Source organism: Ctenopharyngodon idella, chromosome 15 (assembly GCF_019924925.1).
Source record: "Ctenopharyngodon idella isolate HZGC_01 chromosome 15, HZGC01, whole genome shotgun sequence".
In the NCBI taxonomy this organism is placed as follows: domain Eukaryota; kingdom Metazoa; phylum Chordata; class Actinopteri; order Cypriniformes; family Xenocyprididae; genus Ctenopharyngodon; species Ctenopharyngodon idella.
The window spans coordinates 5294788-5313572 of record NC_067234.1 but is presented as its reverse complement, the minus strand read 5'-3'; the positions used below and the strand labels follow the sequence as shown (position 1 = coordinate 5313572).

Genomic DNA, 18785 nt, shown 5'->3' with positions numbered 1-18785 from the left:
CATTTTTTATTAAGGCAACGTATAGTATATAATACAGATATATATCACTATAGTTATATATAACCTGTCCGTTATTGCTGTGGAAAGAATCGCGCTTTTTAATGGCCTGTAGAAAGTACCTTGTTGATGCTTTTACACTTTTAAATGTCCTTTTAATGTTCGTTGGTTGAAGGGTGAGTATAATAATGTCATCTCATTGTACCCAGTTTAAAAATAAAACGTATTGCGTTCATAGAGCGAGTCTTTCACTGACTGTTTACAGCTTAACGGAAGTTACACCCATAATTCGTGCAAAGCGTCATGGGGCGTAGGAATAAGGTGGATTGGACGTTTTGGACTGTTGCTGCGATACCTTAAGGAGTGCGCCATATTGTGCGGGGCAAGACTCCTCATTAAAGGGTTAGTTCACCCAAAACTGAAAATAATGTCATTAATTACTCACCCTCGTGGCGTTCCACACTCGTAAGTCCTTCGTTCATTTTCGGAACACAAATTAAGATATTTTTGTTGAAATCCGATGGCTCAGTGAGGCCTGCATAGCCAGCAATGACATTTCCTCTCTGAAGATCCATTAATGTACTAAAAACATATTTAAATAAGTACATGTGAGTACAGTGGTTCAATATTAATATTATAAAGCGACAGGAATATTTTTGGTGTGCCAAAAAAATGAAATAACAACTTATATAGTGATGGCCGATTTCAAAACACTGTTTCATTAAGCCTCGGAGCGTTATGAATCTTTTGTGTCGACTCATAATTTGGATCGCGTGTCAAATCGCCAAACTGCTGAAATCATGTGACTTTGGCACTCCGAACCGCTGATTCGACACGCTGATTCATAATGCTCCGAAGCTTCCTGAAGCAGTGTTTTGATTGCCTTTAGCTTTTCCTCTTGAATCACATCACAGGATGTCACAGGACAATTTCAAATGAATATGAAGATAATTTGCATCTCAAAACCTTATTAATCATTTAATTATCTATAGGCCTAAGCATTTCACAGATTTAATGTACGTACACCATAGTTAATGTACTAAAGGAATTTATTTAGATTCAAATGGATTGCAACAAAATATAAAAGGATTGGGCTTAAAAGATTTCTTATCCTGTGGCTCGCTCTAGTGGACAACATTAAAAGCACAGATTGTAGCCTACTAAATATTATAAGACAATCCTTAATAGCAGTAAAACATTTGAGATACAGCGGTAGAACATTTTTAGTACAATTACAGTACAGTATAAATTGTATGTTGTTTTATTCTATAGCGTATTATTATTATTATTAGCCTATATTATTATTATTATAAATAGCCTATAAAAACAGTAAAATATAGTATAATGTAGTAGTAATATAATAACTATGAATAAAATAGCAGATAGTATATCATAAATTGTAAAATATAGTCATAAAATAAAAATAGCAAATAAAATAGTGAATAGTACAATCATATAATAATATAAGTCGTAGTGATATCATAATAATAGGCAGACGAGGGCTCTTGGAAAAGCACAGAACAGTCTGCTGACAGGCTTTCTTCAGCCTTCCTTGAGGTTTGTTATGTCCTGGTTCCACTGGCTAAACTGGGGAAAAAATATAAATGAGCCACGATTAGATCAATCAAATCACCTGCTCTTCGGAGATGAGTCGGTTTAGGTCTATCTGTAATTCTGACAGCTTGAGTTGTCCTGTCAAAGTCCTCTGGCTTCATTGCATGGAAGACTCACTTGCGATTTTGATTAGTTAATGATATAAACTACAATATAATCTCAGACTTCATAAGAATCATGTAAACTTTATATTATTCCTTATAAAGTCTCAGTTTTCATAGATTACTAGCATTGTCGTTAGCTTTTAATAGTCTGACTTTGGTGGTCAACTAGCTGTCAAAACAATGTTATAATGACCAAATACAACCAGAAACAACTTTTCAGACTTACATGTGAAAGGTAACTCCCCGATATGTGGTTTGGATTGTGCAACGATTTGTAAAACCTCAAAATAGTCAGGCATCTTTTCTTCAGTCCACTTATGAGAGTTACAGCATGTTGCCCCGCACAATATGGCGGCGCCGTTGACATGCGATCCAGCGGCCAATAGGGCATCTATGTTTTTATTATGTCTATGGCAGGAACACAAACAAAGGAACATGTGACAGATGAAAACCAAACTGAAAGTCCATGTTAACTGAAACTAACGTGACAATACGCCCCCTCCGGCAAGTCCTCACACCGTGGAATGTGGATGATGGATCGAGAGATGGTGGAGGTTTAGGAGGAGGACGAGGATGTGGCGAAGGGCTGGAAAGAAGGAAAGGTGACTGGATGGCAAAGGCAAGCAGATTGGACTGTGGAGATGCAGAATGATGGTTCCAGATGTTGCCGACCCAGAGCACGACCAGGATGATAGCCCACGGCGGAGTAGATGGAGGGAGGAGCCATGGTGGTAACTTACGGGGCATTGTCCTGGTGACGATCGACAGATGGGCAGCCGTTGGAAGAAGAGCCCCTTGCACAGACGTAGAGCCGATGGAGCGAAGAAGCGCCGATGATCCTGGTGACCACGACTGAGCTGCAGTGACAACCCCCTGAGAAGGAAACGGGGATCCTGAGGGCTGAGGCCGAGCCGGTGTGACTGAGGGCGTAGGTGAAGACTGAGGGAAGGCGTAGCTAGCCGGAGCCGAAGGGGTGGAGGGCCAGAGAGTAGGGTTGGGTATCATTTTAATTTTAACGATTCTAATTCCAATTCTGCTTATCGAATCCGGTTCTCATCGATTCTCGATTCCGATTCCAATGTTTTTTTATGTAGAGAAAAAAAAAAAAAAAGAGCAAATACTTCAAGAATAATGTTTTTACCTTTTATTCTTGCCACATTTAGGCTATAACCAGTAGGCTGTAACTGTTTTTGTACCTGAGTGTGAGACGCTGCTATTGCTAATATTAGCTGTTGTAACAGAGTGAAATATCTGTCACAGGTTTTTTTTTTCCGTAGGATATTGGAATTAAAAATTCTAGATCTAATATACTACAAGGCACTAGAGGGCACTAGTTAGACTTGCATGGTTAGAATATAAGGTGAGTGGTTGCCTGAAGAAGTAGTCAGTTGGGTAGAGGGAATACATGTTTTTTTTTTTAATGGCTGCCTTGAACTGGTTGTATATAAAGTTCTAGTTGGGAATCCTTTGGATTTAAGCTCAACATGTGAGTATATTTGTATATTGTTATATTTCTTATTGTAGAATGTGGGCCCTGCTGAAAAAAAAAAATAATAGAAACTATTACAGAAATTCTAATGGTTTCCACTGATGAATTATGAATTACTGCATCAATGCGGCGTGGCATGGAGGCAATCAGCCTGTGGCACTGCTCGGGTGTAATGGAAGCCCAGGTTGCTTTGATAGCAGCCTTCAGGTCATCTGCATTGTTGGGTCTGGTGTCTCTCATCTTCCTCTTGACAATACCCCATAGATTCTCTATGGGGTTCAGGTCAGGCAAGTTTGCTGGCCAATCAAGCACAGTAACACAATGGTCATTGAACCAGCTTTTTTTGTACCTTTGGCAGTGTGGGCAGGTGCCAAGTCCTGCTGGAAAATGAAATCAGCATCTCCATAAAGCTTGTCAGCAGAAGGAAGCATGAAGTGCTCTAAAATTTCCTGGTAGATGGCTGCATTGACTGTGGACTTCAGAAAACACAGTGGACCAATACCAGCAGATGACATGGCAGCCAGTGCAAGGATTCCGAGATCGAAGTGATCACGTGATCAAGCTGTGCTCAGGATTCTGGAAGTGGAATTTTGCATGTATTTAAAATGTATTTGTTTGGAATCTTCAGCAACTAAATAAAATTAGCAGTGCTAAGATACACTCTAAAAAATCTTGGGTTATTTTTTCTACCCAAGTTCTGGGGTGAGCCTTTTGGGTAATTTGTTTGGGATATTTTTCCAGTGGGTAGTTTTGTGTTACCCAGCTCCTGGGTCGGACGTAACAACCCGGTGTTTGGGTAGTTTCGTGTTACCCAGCTCCCAGGAGATGTAATAACCCAGGGGTTGAGTTATTTATCGTGGGCTTTTTGCACCCTCTTCAAGAGAGAGCAGTGCAGCTCCGTCAAACTGGTGCATGTCTTCAGTAAAATACAGGTTTGTGTACGTTTTATTTTATCTAAAAATTCGTTATTGTTCTGTATATCATTTCATTTCAATGTGTATTAAAAATGATATAAAATATGATCATAAAAAAATTATAAAATTATCATGCAAACCAGTGGTTGTGTGGAGTATTTTAATAAAGTTTAGAGGATTTAAGTTTATCCGTAAAAATTAATTAATGTATGAAGTAAAAGAAATAAGCTAGTATTATCATAAAAATGAATCAACCCATTATGCTGGGTTAAATAAACAACCCAATTTGCTGGGTAACATTAACCCAACATGTGTTCTGTCCTATATTTTCCCAGCCATTGGGTTGTTTTTAACCCAGTGTTTTTTTTAGAGTGTACAAACATATCAGATCATTGTTTTGAATAGCTCAAGCTTTCAGTTCAGATCTACTTTCATTAAATAGTTGCATGCCTGCATGTTTTGTTTCCAATAATACGACTGCTAGTCATTGCTCCACAAACACTCAAGAAGTAGGTCACCCAGATATGCTCAACTGATTTAGTATTAATTTTCTTAAAATATTGAACTGTTCCAATTCTACTACATTATTTGCATAATCCAGCAGGAAAATGTGACTGTACGGCTGTTTGGTCACAACAGCAGGTTTCCCTCTAACATATGTGTAGCTTCATAAGCAAAGGGAATCATGCTTGATGTGTTTTGGATGCTTTACTGTTAAATGTGTTTGATAACTCAAGAGATCAAGGTCAGCCATTTTCTTTACATAAACAAAAGAGTGCAGTAGGACGTTATCAGTTCGTGGCTCCTTCCTTCTCTCGGCTATCACTGTAACCTTGAGAAGTTCACATCCAGTCCTTTCCACCACATTGCTTCAAACGCACCATTGGCCCACAGGACTCATTACTGCAGTGCATGCTGGGAATCAGAACTCTGTAAATATGTTTTTCCACTCATTCAGCCATCTGCTGTGAGCGAGATGTCACAATCATTTGCTGAGTGAGAGTCAGCCTGTGTTTTGATAGTGAGAGGTCGCTAAGTTTGATTTGTCAGCTGGAGTAAAACAGCTGCTATCACACTGATAAAAATGAATCATTGAGGCTGTAAGTGTAACATAAAAAAATTCATTATTTTTTTACAAATATAGGTGGGCCCTGCTGAAAAAAACAATAGAAACCTTTACAGAAATTCTAATGGTTTCCACTGATGAATTATGAATTACTGCATCAATGCGGCGTGGCATGGAGGCAATCAGCCTGTGGCATTGCTCAGGTGTGATGGAAGCCCAGGTTGCTTTGATAGCAGTCTTCAGGTCATCTGCATTGTTGGGTCTGGTGTCTCTCATCTTCCTCTTGACAATACCCCATAGATTCTCTATGGGGTTCATGTCAGGCGAGTTTGCTGGCCAGTCAAGCACAGTAACACCATGGTCATTGAACCAGCTTTTGGTACCTTTGGAAGTGTGGGCAGGTGCCAAGTCCTGCTGGAAAATGAAATAAGCATCTCCATAAAGCTTGTCAGCAGAAGGAAGCATGAAGTGCTCTAAAATTTCCTGGTAGATGGCTGCGTTGACTGTGGACTTCAGAAAACACAGTGGACCAATACCAGCAGATGACATGACAGCCAGTGCAAGGATTCCGAGATCGAAGTGATCATGTGATCAAGCTGTGCTCAGGATTCTGGAAGCGGAATTTTGCACGTATTGAAAATGTATTCGTTTGGAATCTTCAGCAACTAAATAAAAACTACTGATGAGCTTTCCAGACAGAGGTTAGAGCATATGGATTAATCTTGCAAAATTTCTGAGGTGAAAAAAATGTTTTAAAAGTATTCTGAACATGTGTCACATGATGTTCTTTTCCACACAGTTTGCAGAATCCGCCACCCGTCAGTCACAGATAGTCCCCGCCCACAACTCACACCATTGGTCGAGTCAAGAGCCGTTGGACTCGACGGGTCGCTCAAAACAAATAGAGAAATTGTTGTCGGGCCTTTTTACTTTTCGCGTAAATTTACTATTTTAACACCGAAAAAGTTACATACTTTAGCTTTAAGTTGGGACAAGATGGAGAATGGTGGCTTTCATATGGATACTGTTTTACTTAAAGATGAATAAAATTCGACTGTCAGAAAAGCTGGACAAGCAGAAAGCTGACGTGGTAGGGAACAGGTAGAATATTATTTAACAAACACATTTTGTCATCGAGAGAAAAACAAGATAGAGAGAAGGCAACAGATCAAGGGAATCAAAGGATTTTCCCTAACATTTATTTCACGCCGCACCGCAACAGCTTGAAGCGGCCCATAGACATCTATAGCGGTGCGACGCATCAATGCGAAATTTATAAATCCTGACTGCTGTTGGAAGCTTCGCAACCGCGTGCATTACCTCAGGAACGGATCGAAGAACTGATAGCGACGCTGGTCTTGACACGTTCAGACACTCTGGAAATGATGCAACAGTTCTGTGAACCCAACGCAGGTCTGGCACTGAACCAGCTCTCACAATCTGCTTCCATAAAACCAAACAAAGAGTGTGTCATCATGCACACTAAATATCTGCTTCAAAGCACTGACTTTTCTTTTTTAATGAATCCAGACATTGTTCAGCCATTTTGCTGTGGATTGAGTAGGAGCATTCAGACATTATGAAATCATTTGCAGCAAATGCATTAAGGATCACACAAGGAATAGAAACTGGAACCAGAGCTGTACTCCATAAACTTAATTATTTAAATTTGAAAAAAGTTATTTTTCCTAAGTTTATTAAATAGACAGAATACGTTTCTGTAACGCAGTAAGCTACATTTCTGATTCCCATCCTCACATAGTCAAGTCAAGTCACCTTTATTTATATAGCGCTTTTTACAATGTAGATTGTGTCAAAGCAGCTTTACATTGATAACTGGTACATTGGCTGCACAGCAGCTCTTAAAGAATAGTGTCAATGCAGGCAGATCAAAAGCACTGTTGAATATCAAATGTCAAGTCAAGTGTCCCCATACACAGCTCATACACAGCTCTGAGCTGAAGGAAACTTTAAACCGTGTTCATAATCACGTCTCGCTCCGCCTTCAGCAGAAATACTTAATTCTTCAGCTCAAACTGAACTGATTGTGTTTATTAAACTCTCGCATCTCCACATCAAACATGTTCCTACTTTCAGTCCTCTTGGGCGGACTGATCATCTGTCCTCTGATTCTCAAGCTGTTTTCCCGTATTTCTGGACAGACTTTATCACACAGAGCTGTTGCGGATTTTACTCAAATTCGTTTCCCGCAGAAGAAGGCGACCTCTTTATTTCGCTTTGGATAGATTTTTAGAACAGGTCGAAACGCGGCCGAACAAGTCGTTCATTGTTTTCGAGAACGAAAGATACTCGTTTAAAGACGCAGACAGAGAGAGCAACAGAATAGCGAACGCGTTACAGGCTGCGTCGGTTCTGAAACCGGGAGACACAGCGGTTCTGTTCATGCTGAACGAGCCCGCGTTCATCTTCTGCTGGCTCGCGCTGGCCAAACTCGGCTGCGCATGCGCGCTCCTCAACAGCAGCATCCGCGCGAGGAGTTTGATCACGAGCTTCAGCTTACTGCCGCGGCGCCAAAGTCCTGATCGCGTCAGAAGGTGAGAAAAACAAGATGTGGGAAAAACACTCTCATAAGATCGTTCTTTCAGTAACGTTAATAGAACGTTCATTCAGTGTTATTTGGCCTTTAATAATGTTCTCTAATCATTAGCACAAAAACATTATTTATACATCATTCATGCAACATTTTTTTGGGAGACTTTTTTTGTCTAACATTTTTAAATGTTACTACTTGTTTCAGAATGTTCAGAGAACATTCAAAAGTAATGTAAAATGGAATGTTCCTTTAACGTTCATATAACCAAGAAAAAATGGTTTAAATAATTTAAAAAAAACTGGATATTTTGAACATTTAGAAAAAATCAGAAAAGTTTTTGCTGTACGCAGAAAAGTTTTGCGTACAGACGACAACATTGTCAAAAAGTTCCACATTCACACAGAACCACGAAAACGACTAAAACGCTGTATTATTCATGCTAGGCCAGTAGATGGCGATGTCACTTTGTAAATAAACACTATACACCTATAGACTGAACACATAACACGTATGCATATGATGACACCGCTTTCACAAATTCACATTTTTGTAGTTTACATGGAGACGATAACGGTATTGTTTTAAAAAATTCAATTCCAAAAGTTTGCGTTTTCAGGCCCCCAAAATGCTGTTGTGTAAATGAACAGCCAAAACACATAAAAAAGTTTTCCGTTTTTAGTTGAAAATGCTGTCGTGTAAACGGCCCCTTAGGGAGAATGTTAGAAAAACGTTTTTAGAACATATTTTTGTTAAGCTGGGAAGTTCTTAGCTATAATATGTATGCCATTGGGAAGTAAAGACCACAAAACCAAGTTACTGCCAAAATAAATAAAAAAAGATATATAGTATCTGTTTAAATAGAAACTATGACTTTATTTACCAAAGGGTGTGTAAATAAGAGCCGTCCTTGAATCGGGTCCGTCTGTCGTGGTCCAGGTGAAGCCGCTCTGATGATGTGATTGTTGGGTTTGTTGTGGTCTCAGCGCTACGGCGAGCCGTCGAGGAGGTGAGTGAAGATCTCCAGCAGGAGGACATGAGCATCTTCATCATGGCTGAAGAGCTGAAATCATCACGCATGAGTCATCTGACCAGAGCAGCGCAGGGATCCTCCAACGCAGACGTTCCTCGAACGCTCAGAGCAATCGTGTCCTTCACGTCCCCTGCCGTCTACATATACACATCTGGAACCACAGGTGAATCCATCAGTCGTCTTACTAAAGGAATGAACAGAAGGTGATGTCGGCACGGCCCTCAGAGTCAGCTTTATTTCTACGGCGCTTTATACAGTACAGATTGTTTCAAAGCAGCTTCACAGTAATAAACAGGAAAATAACAGAATCAATGATGCAAACTTTATCAAATATGAGAGAAATTTCAGCTGTAAAAGGGCTCTACAGAAGACAATAAGTCATTATTCCAATCGATTCTGTTCAATAACAATGTCAATGTTGCAAATATGAAACAAATTCAGAGCAAAGCATTTGTTTGTTTCAAACTGAAGGAATCAGAGGTATTTTTATGTGTGATGTTTGGTTATGAAGTGTAAGCAGAGGTTGTGAAGTGTTTAGTACGCCTGTGTTTGGCAGTAGGTGACATGTGTGTGTGTGTGTGTGTGTGTGTGTGTGTGTGTGTTTCAGGTCTTCCTAAAGCAGCCATGATCACTCAAACGCGTCTGCTGGCTGCTCTCGCTGTGCTGGCGTCGAATGGTGTAACAGACACCGATGTGATATACGTGACCCTTCCTCTGTATCACACGGCCAGCTTCCTCATGGGCTTCATGGGCTCCGTGGAGACAGGTGTGTTTGAGCACTTCATGACCTTCTGATCAGTGTGTAATTCCCTCGCTCTCTTTGTGTGACTGTAAAGCAGCAGAAACACTCAAATATTCCTCTTTAACCGGGTTAAAGGTTGAGTCACTCCAGCGGCCTTAAAAACACACACAGATCTCCTAATGCTATTATCACCCTCAGAGCTGATGTGGAATCAGAATAATCTCAGTTTCTCTCATTTTCAGGTTCAACTATAATATTACGCTGGAAGTTTTCTGTATCTCAGTTCTGGGATGAGTGTCGGACTCACGAGGTGACGGTGACTTAGTACATCGGAGAGGTTCTGCACTATCTGTGCAACACACCGAAGGTGCAGAGATCTCTGTCATCAACACACACCTGACAACACACACTTACAGCAGAGAAGTGCTTCAGTGTGTGATCATGTGCAGGACCTTAGTTATTTGTGGGAGTTTATAGTAGGATAAAGATGTCACGAAAGGGAAGTCTCTTTTCTTCTCTATTGTGTATAAGACTGTAACGCTGGGATCACGTGACACTCGCTGAGCCGTACTGCACCGGAAATTCAGTGTTAAATAGAGACAAGGTAATTTTAAAATTCAGTTTTTTGAAGGTAGATTAGTGCCATCTGGTGGGAGTAAAAATGAAAAACTTATGTAATGCCATTGTGTAACCACTAGATGCCTCTATATTTCTATTTAAAGTGGCTTTTCAATTCTGTAGTGCAGTGGTACCTAACCTTTTTTTCGCCAAGGCCCACCTCCTCTCCGAATCAATACAGTACGCCCCCTCCCCCCCTCTCCCCCCCTCTCCCCCCCCTCTCCCCCCCCCTCCCCCCTCTTTAAAGAAGAAACTCAAGATAGATGTAAACGTTCAGTGTTCTGTTTTGCAAACATTCTTTGCAGACATTCTTTACAATTTAAAAGTACTTACTCTGCTCAGTAATACAGTAACTTAAATTAGCACAAGTCAACCTGCCATACCAAATAAGACCACAGGGAGATACCAAAGGACTGAATTTAAAAACTATGCGGATCCATTCAAAATTATTGACATAACACATATAACACCACTGATCCTCTCAAACTTCTCCAAAACACGCTTGTTCGGCGAGCATCCGAGCATACAGAAGTATTCACTTCATTTAAATCATGTCAGAATTCAAGCTTGCAGTTGATTAAATAATATCTGTTCATGTTTTCTCTCAAGAGCTCAATGGACGTGACCGGCACCTTTAAACAGCTGAAGTTCAAGCTGGTGGAGGCTGGATTCAATCCCAGCATGACCTCGGATCCGCTGTACTTCCTGTGTGAGCGTGAGAGGATGTACGTCTCACTGACCCCATCCGTCTACCAGCAGATCGTATCTCACGCCATCAAACTCTGATTTCTAACTGTTATTGTTGCTTAAAAAATATTTTATTAAAGTACTAAAAATGAGAAACATAAATAAAATAATAAAATTAAAGCTGCAAGCAGCGTTGAAAGGGTCCTCGCACCCGGGTTCACCGCCACCCGTTGGCATCAGGAAAACAGTGAACAGTGGGTGACATGCATGTAAGCGAGTAAATACAGGAGAATTATGGCCAAGTCATTTCAAAGTGTGCCACACTTCCTGCTGCCAACAGGTGGCGCTTTGAGCATAACTGAATATTGCGATGTAGATGTCTTCAGGCCAGGACTATTATCAAACATTTGAAGTTTGTAGCAGATCGGACATTGTATGAGTTGTATAAGTTACTACAACTTACTGTTTCGTAGTGTTAATCGCATACATTAGCATTTAGCCAAGTTTTTCATGATTTAACGTGTTTCTAGTATGTTTGGTACTTCGTGAAGCTTTACTCAGCGAATAAAGAAGTTACACAGTATATGCATATTCACAAAATATTCCCATATGGGGGTGAATTCAGGTTGATTGGGACACTTTTTGCCATTGATGTGACCAGTGTTGGGGAAAGTTACTTTTGTAATGCATTACAATATTGAGTTACTCCTAAAGTTGCATTACATAATTTTGAGGAATACTTAATGTTTTTGTGAAAGTGAGATGAGTAAATGTTCACTTTGAGTCTAGAACTACAATAACATCATGTTCACACAGCGCACACAACACCTCTGAACTTTATTTCTCTCAACATGAGGACGGGAGAGCTGTCAGTCAATACATGTGAATAAAGTAACTTGCGTTACTTATTCGAAAAAGTAACACATATTTTATTGTAAATTGAAAAATGCGTTACTTTAGTTACTTGAAAAAGTAATCTGATTGTAACGTGTTACCCCCAACACTGGAGGTGACTGGGAAAAAGACCTTCACCCCTATTTCATAAATCAAAGTTGACACAGATACTGGAATAGCGAGGACGCGCTCAATTTCATGGTGACTTTAAGCACAAATTCTGTTTGCGGTTTCTATGATCAATGAATACCATATGACATGTTTCCAAAGCAGTCATTACATGATCGAAGGAGTTAGTGATTGTGGGGAAGAGATTGGCAGCTGTCAGTCTCCGCCTTTCGCACTGATTGGCCATTCGAACATTTAAACCTTAGACCCATAAACCGCCCAAATCACTCCAATGGTCTCATCAACATGTTTTATTCGGTTCTCGTCGGTTTGGTTGTTTCTTGTTTAATTTTTCTGTACTTTAGTTTCCCATATTTTATTCAGGATTTTATTTACGCACTCAAAATCTTTAACGTCGGGAGGCTGGTGAGTCAATTCGGCCGCAAAACTCCCTGTTACACGATTCTGGAACGTTTTGAGGACGCCGTGAGAAAACACCCGGAGAAGCGCTTCATCGTGTTTGAGGGAGAGAGTTATTCTTACCGTGATGGTGACAGGATCAGTAACCGAGTGGCAAACGCGCTTCGGCAGCGCGCGCAGGTGCGTCCAGGTCAGATCGTCGCGCTCTTTCACGGGAACGCGCCCCTGTTCGTGTGGACGTGGCTCGCGCTCGCCAAACTGGGCTGCAAGGTCGCGCTCCTGAACACGAACATCAGGAGCAGATCTCTGCTGCACTGCTGCACCTGCTGCTGCGCCACAGTCCTCCTCACTGATGCAGGTGATGAAGAACACCTGAGCTGTGCGAGGAGGAGCAGAAGATCAGTCAGGAACTCTATCTATCTATCTATCTATCTATCTATCTATCTGTCTATCTATCATGATGAAGTGAAGTTAGTTCTGGATCTTATGAATAACATTCAGGATATCAGGATTGAGTTCTGTTCAAATTCTGTTTTGCATTTATATTGTCAAGTGTAAATTAATGTAGTTCAGTATGATTTATAAGTTTTTAAAGTACAGTCAGATGGAAATGCCAGTGCAGTTATACAATGATCCAAAAGCATTAAACATCAAGACCAGTAAATGCTTGAAAATCGTGCGTCTCTGACTCGCAGCTGCCTTTAACTATCTTTAGAGTAACGTGATGTTTTTTCTGCAGATTTGGCGCCGGCGGTTGCTGAAGTTCTGCCGTCTCTCCGTGAGCAGGACGTGTCTGTGTTCGTGCTGTCAGATGCCTGTGAGACGGACGGCATCGTGAATCTGTCTGCAGAAGTGAGTGCCGCGTCCGAAGAGACTCCGCCCCTCAGCCTGAGACGTGACATCAGCATCAAGAGCCCCGCTCTCTACATCTACACCTCCGGCACCACAGGTGAAGCTCCCGCGCTCTCGGCCCTGTGTCTAGTGATGTGACGTTTGACACCGAGGCTTCGAAGCTTATATCAAAAAAACGAAACAATTCACATTGAAGCACTGTATCGGAGCTTGATTCGTTTTGCCATAACCACGTGATTGGTGACGTCCGAAGCTTCGTTTCGCACACAACCACGTGACTGCTTCGTATTCTGATTCATATAATGTGAACCCTTGCGCAGATGTGAAGTGTCATTTGCTTTTTAGCAAAAGAATATGCCATAATACGAATAAATATTTACATGTGTTCAGTTTGTATTTATTCCCAGTTCATACTTCATTCTATGACAATCATTTATTTTGATAATGTATGCCAAAGCTTGCCTATTTTTCCCCCCAAAATTTATTCACTCATTTGTTCAAATTGTGTAAGTAAAATGACACGTAAAAGACTGTTTTATGTATAATAATAATTACGCTTTTTATAGCACAAACTGATTTATTACATGAAACAGTCGAAAAATAGCTGGGTCGTCTGGGACGCAAAGGCAGTTTTTTCCACCTTTTGACCACAAGATGTCGTTAGTGTGCACCGTGTTGAAAAGCTTCGAGTAATGAACCTTTTTACGATACACTTGAGGGGAAAGCCTCGGTGCTTCGCAAAGCTTCATTTCGCCATCACTACCTGTGTCTGTGGCGCTCGCTCACATTCGTCTGTGTGTTGCAGGTTTTCCTAAAGCTGCGGTGATCAGCCACCAGAGAGTATGGATAATGTCGTTTATGCAGCGCCTGACCGGCGTGACCTCCAGCGACATCATCTACACCTACCTGCCTCTGTACCACAGCGCCGGCTTCCTCGTCGGCCTCACAGGGGCCATAGAGCGCGGTAAAGTCACGAATCTGCTGTTCAGATGTTTAGATGCTCCTGGTGTGTGTGTTTAATGTTCTGAATCACTGACTTCCTGAAGAGTTAATCTGTTCAGTCACAATAAAGGATTAGTAATTAAAATTTCCTGATAATTTACTCAGACCCATGTCATCCAAGATGTTCATGTCTTTCTTTCTTCAGTGGAAAAGAAATGAAGGTTTTTGAGGAAAACATTCTAGGATTTTTCTCAATATAGTGGACTTCACTGGGGTTCAGCGGGTTGAAGGTCCAAATGTCAGTTTTAGTGCAGCTTCAAAGAGCTCTACACGATCCCAGACGAGGAATAAGGGTCTTAAATAGAGAAACCATTGGCCATTTTCTAAAAAAAATAAACATTATATACTTTTTAATCACAAATACTCGTCTTGCACTGCTCTGCGATGCTCCACGCATTACGTAATCACGATGGAAAGGTCACCCGTGAACCAGTGAAGGGGTTCTACGGGTTGGAGCTGCTCATGCGTCTGTCTGTGTTTTCAGGGATCACATTGGTGCTGAGGAGGAAGTTTTCAGCTTCCCAGTTTTGGGATGACTGTCGGGAACACAAGGTAACGGTCATCCAGTACATCGGAGAGGTCATGCGGTACCTGTGCAACACACCCCAGGTAAAGACTGTTCTCTGTCCCATGAGCCCCTTAAATAGCTCAGTATGTCACATCATCCGCGATAAGTTTGTGTTCTGAAGATGAACCAAAGTCTTATGGGTTTGGAAGGACATGAGGGAGAGTAAATGATTTTTAATTTTGATAGAACTTTCCCTGATAGTGTGACTCTGGATGTGAGCAGAAGAGCGTGTGTTTGAGCGTCTGCTGTGTCTGTAGAGAGACGGTGAGCAAGATCACAGCGTGCGTCTGGCACTGGGGAACGGGATCAGAGCCGACTCATGGGAGGAATTCCTGCGGCGCTTCGGAAACGTGCGCATCTGCGAGGGCTACGGAGCGACTGAGGGAAACATCGGATTCATCAATTATACTGGGAAAATCGGTTCCATCGGGAGAGTGACTGCGGTCCACAAGGTCCCATAATACACTAAACATGATGTGAAATCTGAGGTTATTCTGTGTGTGTGTGTGATGATGAACTCGTGTGAATGTGTGTTTGTGTGCAGATGCTCATTCCTTATGCCTTTATTAAGTTTGATCCGGAGACGGAGGAGCCGGTGCGAGACGCTGCCGGACTGTGTGTCGAAGTCGCTCCAGGTAAAACTGTTTAATTAGACAATATAGAGCTTGATCTGCTGGGACGGATCATTTCATACCGGTTCTTCATGGTGTTCGGCTCTGGAACACTTCTAGAGGAAAAGGAGGAAATCACAGCATAATTAAAGTAGCCAAATGCCTCTCTGGACGTAATGGGCGGAGCTTAACCTAATTAGGTATAGGGATAGGGTAAGGTTAGGGTGTGGCTGAACCTTCAAGCTCCACCCATTATGTCCAGCTCCACCCACTGGCTCTGCAGTGAGCAGCCTCTCTGATAATTAGTTGTATTGAAATAAATTGTGTGTGTGTTTGTGTGTGTGTGTGTTTACTGTACAGGGGAAACTGGGCTGCTAGTGGCAAAGATCAGTAAAATTGCTCCGTTTAATGGCTATACTAAAAACCCTGCGCAAACAGAGAAGAAGAAGCTGAGGGACGTGTTTAAGAAGGGAGATCTGTACTTCAACACTGGAGATCTCATCCTCGCCGACCACGATGGCTTTTTGTACTTCCAGGATCGGATTGGAGACACGTTCAGGTGAGATGCGTCCAGTGCAGCGGATTCATGACTGAAGGACACGCGTGAACGCTAGTAATTCATGTGCTTCTGCTGATTTAGGTGGAAAGGAGAAAATGTGGCAACAACTGAGGTGTCTGAAATTTTGGTCATGCTGGATTTCATTGAAGCCGCAAACGTCTACGGTGTTCGAGTACCAGGTAAAGAAGTGAAACGAGCAGCTTGTGTTGGTTGAGAGGTCAGTGTCAGGCCCGTCTCAGGCGTCAGATGTTTTTATCTCAGGTCACGAGGGGCGTGCTGGAATGGCGGCTCTCAAGCTCACAGACGGGATGGAGTTTGATGCTTCTGCCACATACGATCACATGAAGAACTTCCTGCCGGCGTACGCCAGACCGTGCTTCATCAGAATACAGGTAATGACTTGTTTTTACCTCCATTGTTTATTCGCATATAAACATTAGGTGCGTTTACATGGAGCATTGTAATCGGTTTAAAAGTCCAATCCGAATGAAAATGCTCCATATAAACACCTCAATCAGAATAAAAATGCCCAAACCGAATGAAATTGTAATCGGTTTGAGAGGGGTGGGATAAACCTTTCTATAATCCGAACAAAATAAAAATTCTGCCATGTAATGAAATAACACATTTATTAAATACACTGAAGGAACTCAGTGTATCATTATTACAGACCTTCATCCACACGCTTCTGCTTTTCAGAGGAGGAAGGGGTAGTGTTGAGATGCTCCTTAGAGATGCACAGCCACCAAAAAGGTCAGCTTCCTGCGCCCGTCTTTTCCTCAGTCCTTCCAGCAGTAATATGCTACAAATTCACGCTGTTGCTGCTTGATTTAGAGCAACACTTTACATAAAAATAGCGCGCATGAGAAATAATTAAACTCCATGTTGACAGGAATAAAAGGCAGCAAACAGGACATAAATAATGTGCGCATGTCACAAAGTCATTCCGATTGAAAGCGCCAGCACATGTAAACACCATATTGGATTAGATAACGTCTCATGTAAACAGTCCACCGAATCTTTCAGTCGGAATGATTTTAATTGGAATGACAAAAAAAGCGTGCATGTAAACGTGGCTATTGTTCAGCAAACATAAACAGAAGCTCAACCGTACTTGCTTACACACGAGAATGAACCTCATTGGTTCTCATGCTGGAGCGTCCACCATATGAGTGCACTATATATGTTCGCTGATCAATATTTATGTCAATAAAAGCCTACATTAAATCTGTTGATCATATAAAGTGATCGAGTCTCTTCAGAAGATTTAGATTAAACCGCTCCACTCGTATGGATTTATTTTACCATCTCTTCATGAATGTTTTGATGCGTCAGTTTTGGGTGAACTATCCCTTTAACAAATTCTTCAGGACTCGGTTTAGTTGTGATAAGGAATTGAATTGTTGTTAAGGAAGCAGTCGGTGATATTATATACTAAACAAATTCAGTATTAAACAGATCTTGAAAATCATTCGGTTTCAGTATTTTTATTTATTTTTTTTTGGCTGTAAATAAGAAATTTCTATGGAAGCTTGTTTCTGCCACAGAATAGAAAATAAAAACATAACTGCAGCTTTTTTTCTTGTAATTGCAAGTTTATTTCTTAGAATTTGGACTTTATAACTCTCAATTCTGAGATAAAAGTCGCAGCTCATGTTTGATTCCGCTGTGGAAACAAGCTTCCATTCTCAGTGCATCTGACGGTCATTTCCTCCTCAGAACCAGCTGGACATGACGGGAACCTTCAAACAGGTCAAAGGTCAGCTGGTGCAGGACGGATTCGACCCAAACGTCGTCCGCGATAAACTCTTCTTCCTGGACGTCTCCAAGCAAACGCTCGTGCCCATGACGGAGGAGATATTCAGCTCCATCAGTGAAGGACACTTGAGACTGTGACAAACACTTGGATTTATTCAGAATCAAACCATGAAGTGATCTGACAGAGAAGATGATTTTAATCCATCATGAACCGACTGTATGTACATCTGGAGTCTGAACACATCTGTGACTCAAAGGAAATGTCATATTACTGAAACCTAATACTAGGTCAAAATATTTTGTAAAAATAAATAAGTAAATGGTACAATAATAGTAATAATCTTTAGACCGTAATAATTTTGCATTATTGTAAATGAATGTATTATAAATAACTTCACATGTAAGCATAATTTGTCACATCAGAGATTCCCAAACATTTTTGTCCCTCTGAGATTCAATATTTTAATAATTTAACAACACATTCACATGACGTAGGTCACATGAATAAGGAAGCCTGTTTCTGCCATGGAATAAAAAATAATAAAGGGAATTGTGACTTTTAGCTCACAATAACAACAAAAAAAAAGTCAGAATTGCGAGATAAAATGTTGCAATTACCTTTTTTTATGTTTTATTCCGTGGCAGAAACAGGCTTCCATAGATGACACGCAGATAAAGAAATATATATTTTTATCTTTTTATTTTAAAATGATTTAATTTTTATTCACGCCATGTCATAATTACCAAAAGTATGAGATTACGACTTGAAAAAGCATTTACATCCTTGTAGAACTCGTAATTACTCGTAAAAAACTTGTAAACTGGGAATTTTCTGAGCTCCCAGTTGTGTCATGTGACAGCTGCAGATTAATTTTGGTGTCGATAGTGTTGCCATAGAAAAGCATAATTCTGAGTCTGAGGATGTGAACGCAGCTTAATTTTTAGCTTTGCGTCGACTCACAAACTCCAGTTTGAGATACTGAAAACAAATCCATTTTTGTCCATCGTTTTTAGGACGATGACAAACAGAAATTCAGTCAGTGTGTCCAAACTTTTAGCATTAAATATGAGTGTTTTCAAGTAAATGTGTTTTTATTAATCAATACTGAGAGACATTGATCATATGATGCTTTCTGTAATAATAAAGGAACAGAACGAATGTGTTGTCATGTCGGGTATATTGTGATGTTCACGGACT

General features: G+C 40.9%; 1 protein-coding gene and 2 long non-coding RNA genes across 4 annotated transcripts; 2 read left to right on the top strand and 1 right to left on the bottom strand.

Annotated features, from left to right (window-relative positions):
- Nucleotides 1-1357: 1357 nt before the first annotated feature.
- Nucleotides 1358-12501, bottom strand: LOC127495296 (uncharacterized). Its single transcript, XR_007925102.1, has 4 exons — nucleotides 12361-12501; nucleotides 8619-8952; nucleotides 1942-2123; nucleotides 1358-1584 (listed from the first exon to the last, which is right to left on the bottom strand). It is a non-coding gene; the product is annotated as an uncharacterized LOC127495296 (long non-coding RNA).
- Nucleotides 2134-7490, top strand: LOC127495295 (uncharacterized). The gene is made up of 4 exons (XR_007925101.1): nucleotides 2134-3201; nucleotides 3563-4136; nucleotides 5263-5885; nucleotides 5984-7490. It is a non-coding gene; the product is annotated as an uncharacterized LOC127495295 (long non-coding RNA).
- Nucleotides 11972-18746, top strand: LOC127495293 (long-chain fatty acid transport protein 2-like). Of its 2 annotated transcripts, none has more exons than XM_051862017.1 (10): nucleotides 11972-12595; nucleotides 12977-13186; nucleotides 13895-14053; nucleotides 14576-14700; nucleotides 14917-15111; nucleotides 15204-15294; nucleotides 15631-15829; nucleotides 15911-16008; nucleotides 16091-16221; nucleotides 16529-16558. In XM_051862017.1, the coding sequence occupies exons 1-10, from the start codon at nucleotides 12124-12126 to the stop codon at nucleotides 16541-16543; spliced, it is 1695 nt and encodes a 564-aa protein (XP_051717977.1). In that variant the 5' UTR covers nucleotides 11972-12123; the 3' UTR covers nucleotides 16544-16558. The 2 variants fall into 2 exon arrangements, with proteins under 2 accessions (XP_051717977.1, XP_051717976.1); XM_051862016.1 differs by lacking the exon at nucleotides 16529-16558 and adding an exon at nucleotides 17549-18746 and having other exon boundaries at nucleotides 11997-12595.
- The last annotated feature ends 39 nt before the right edge of the window (nucleotides 18747-18785 follow it).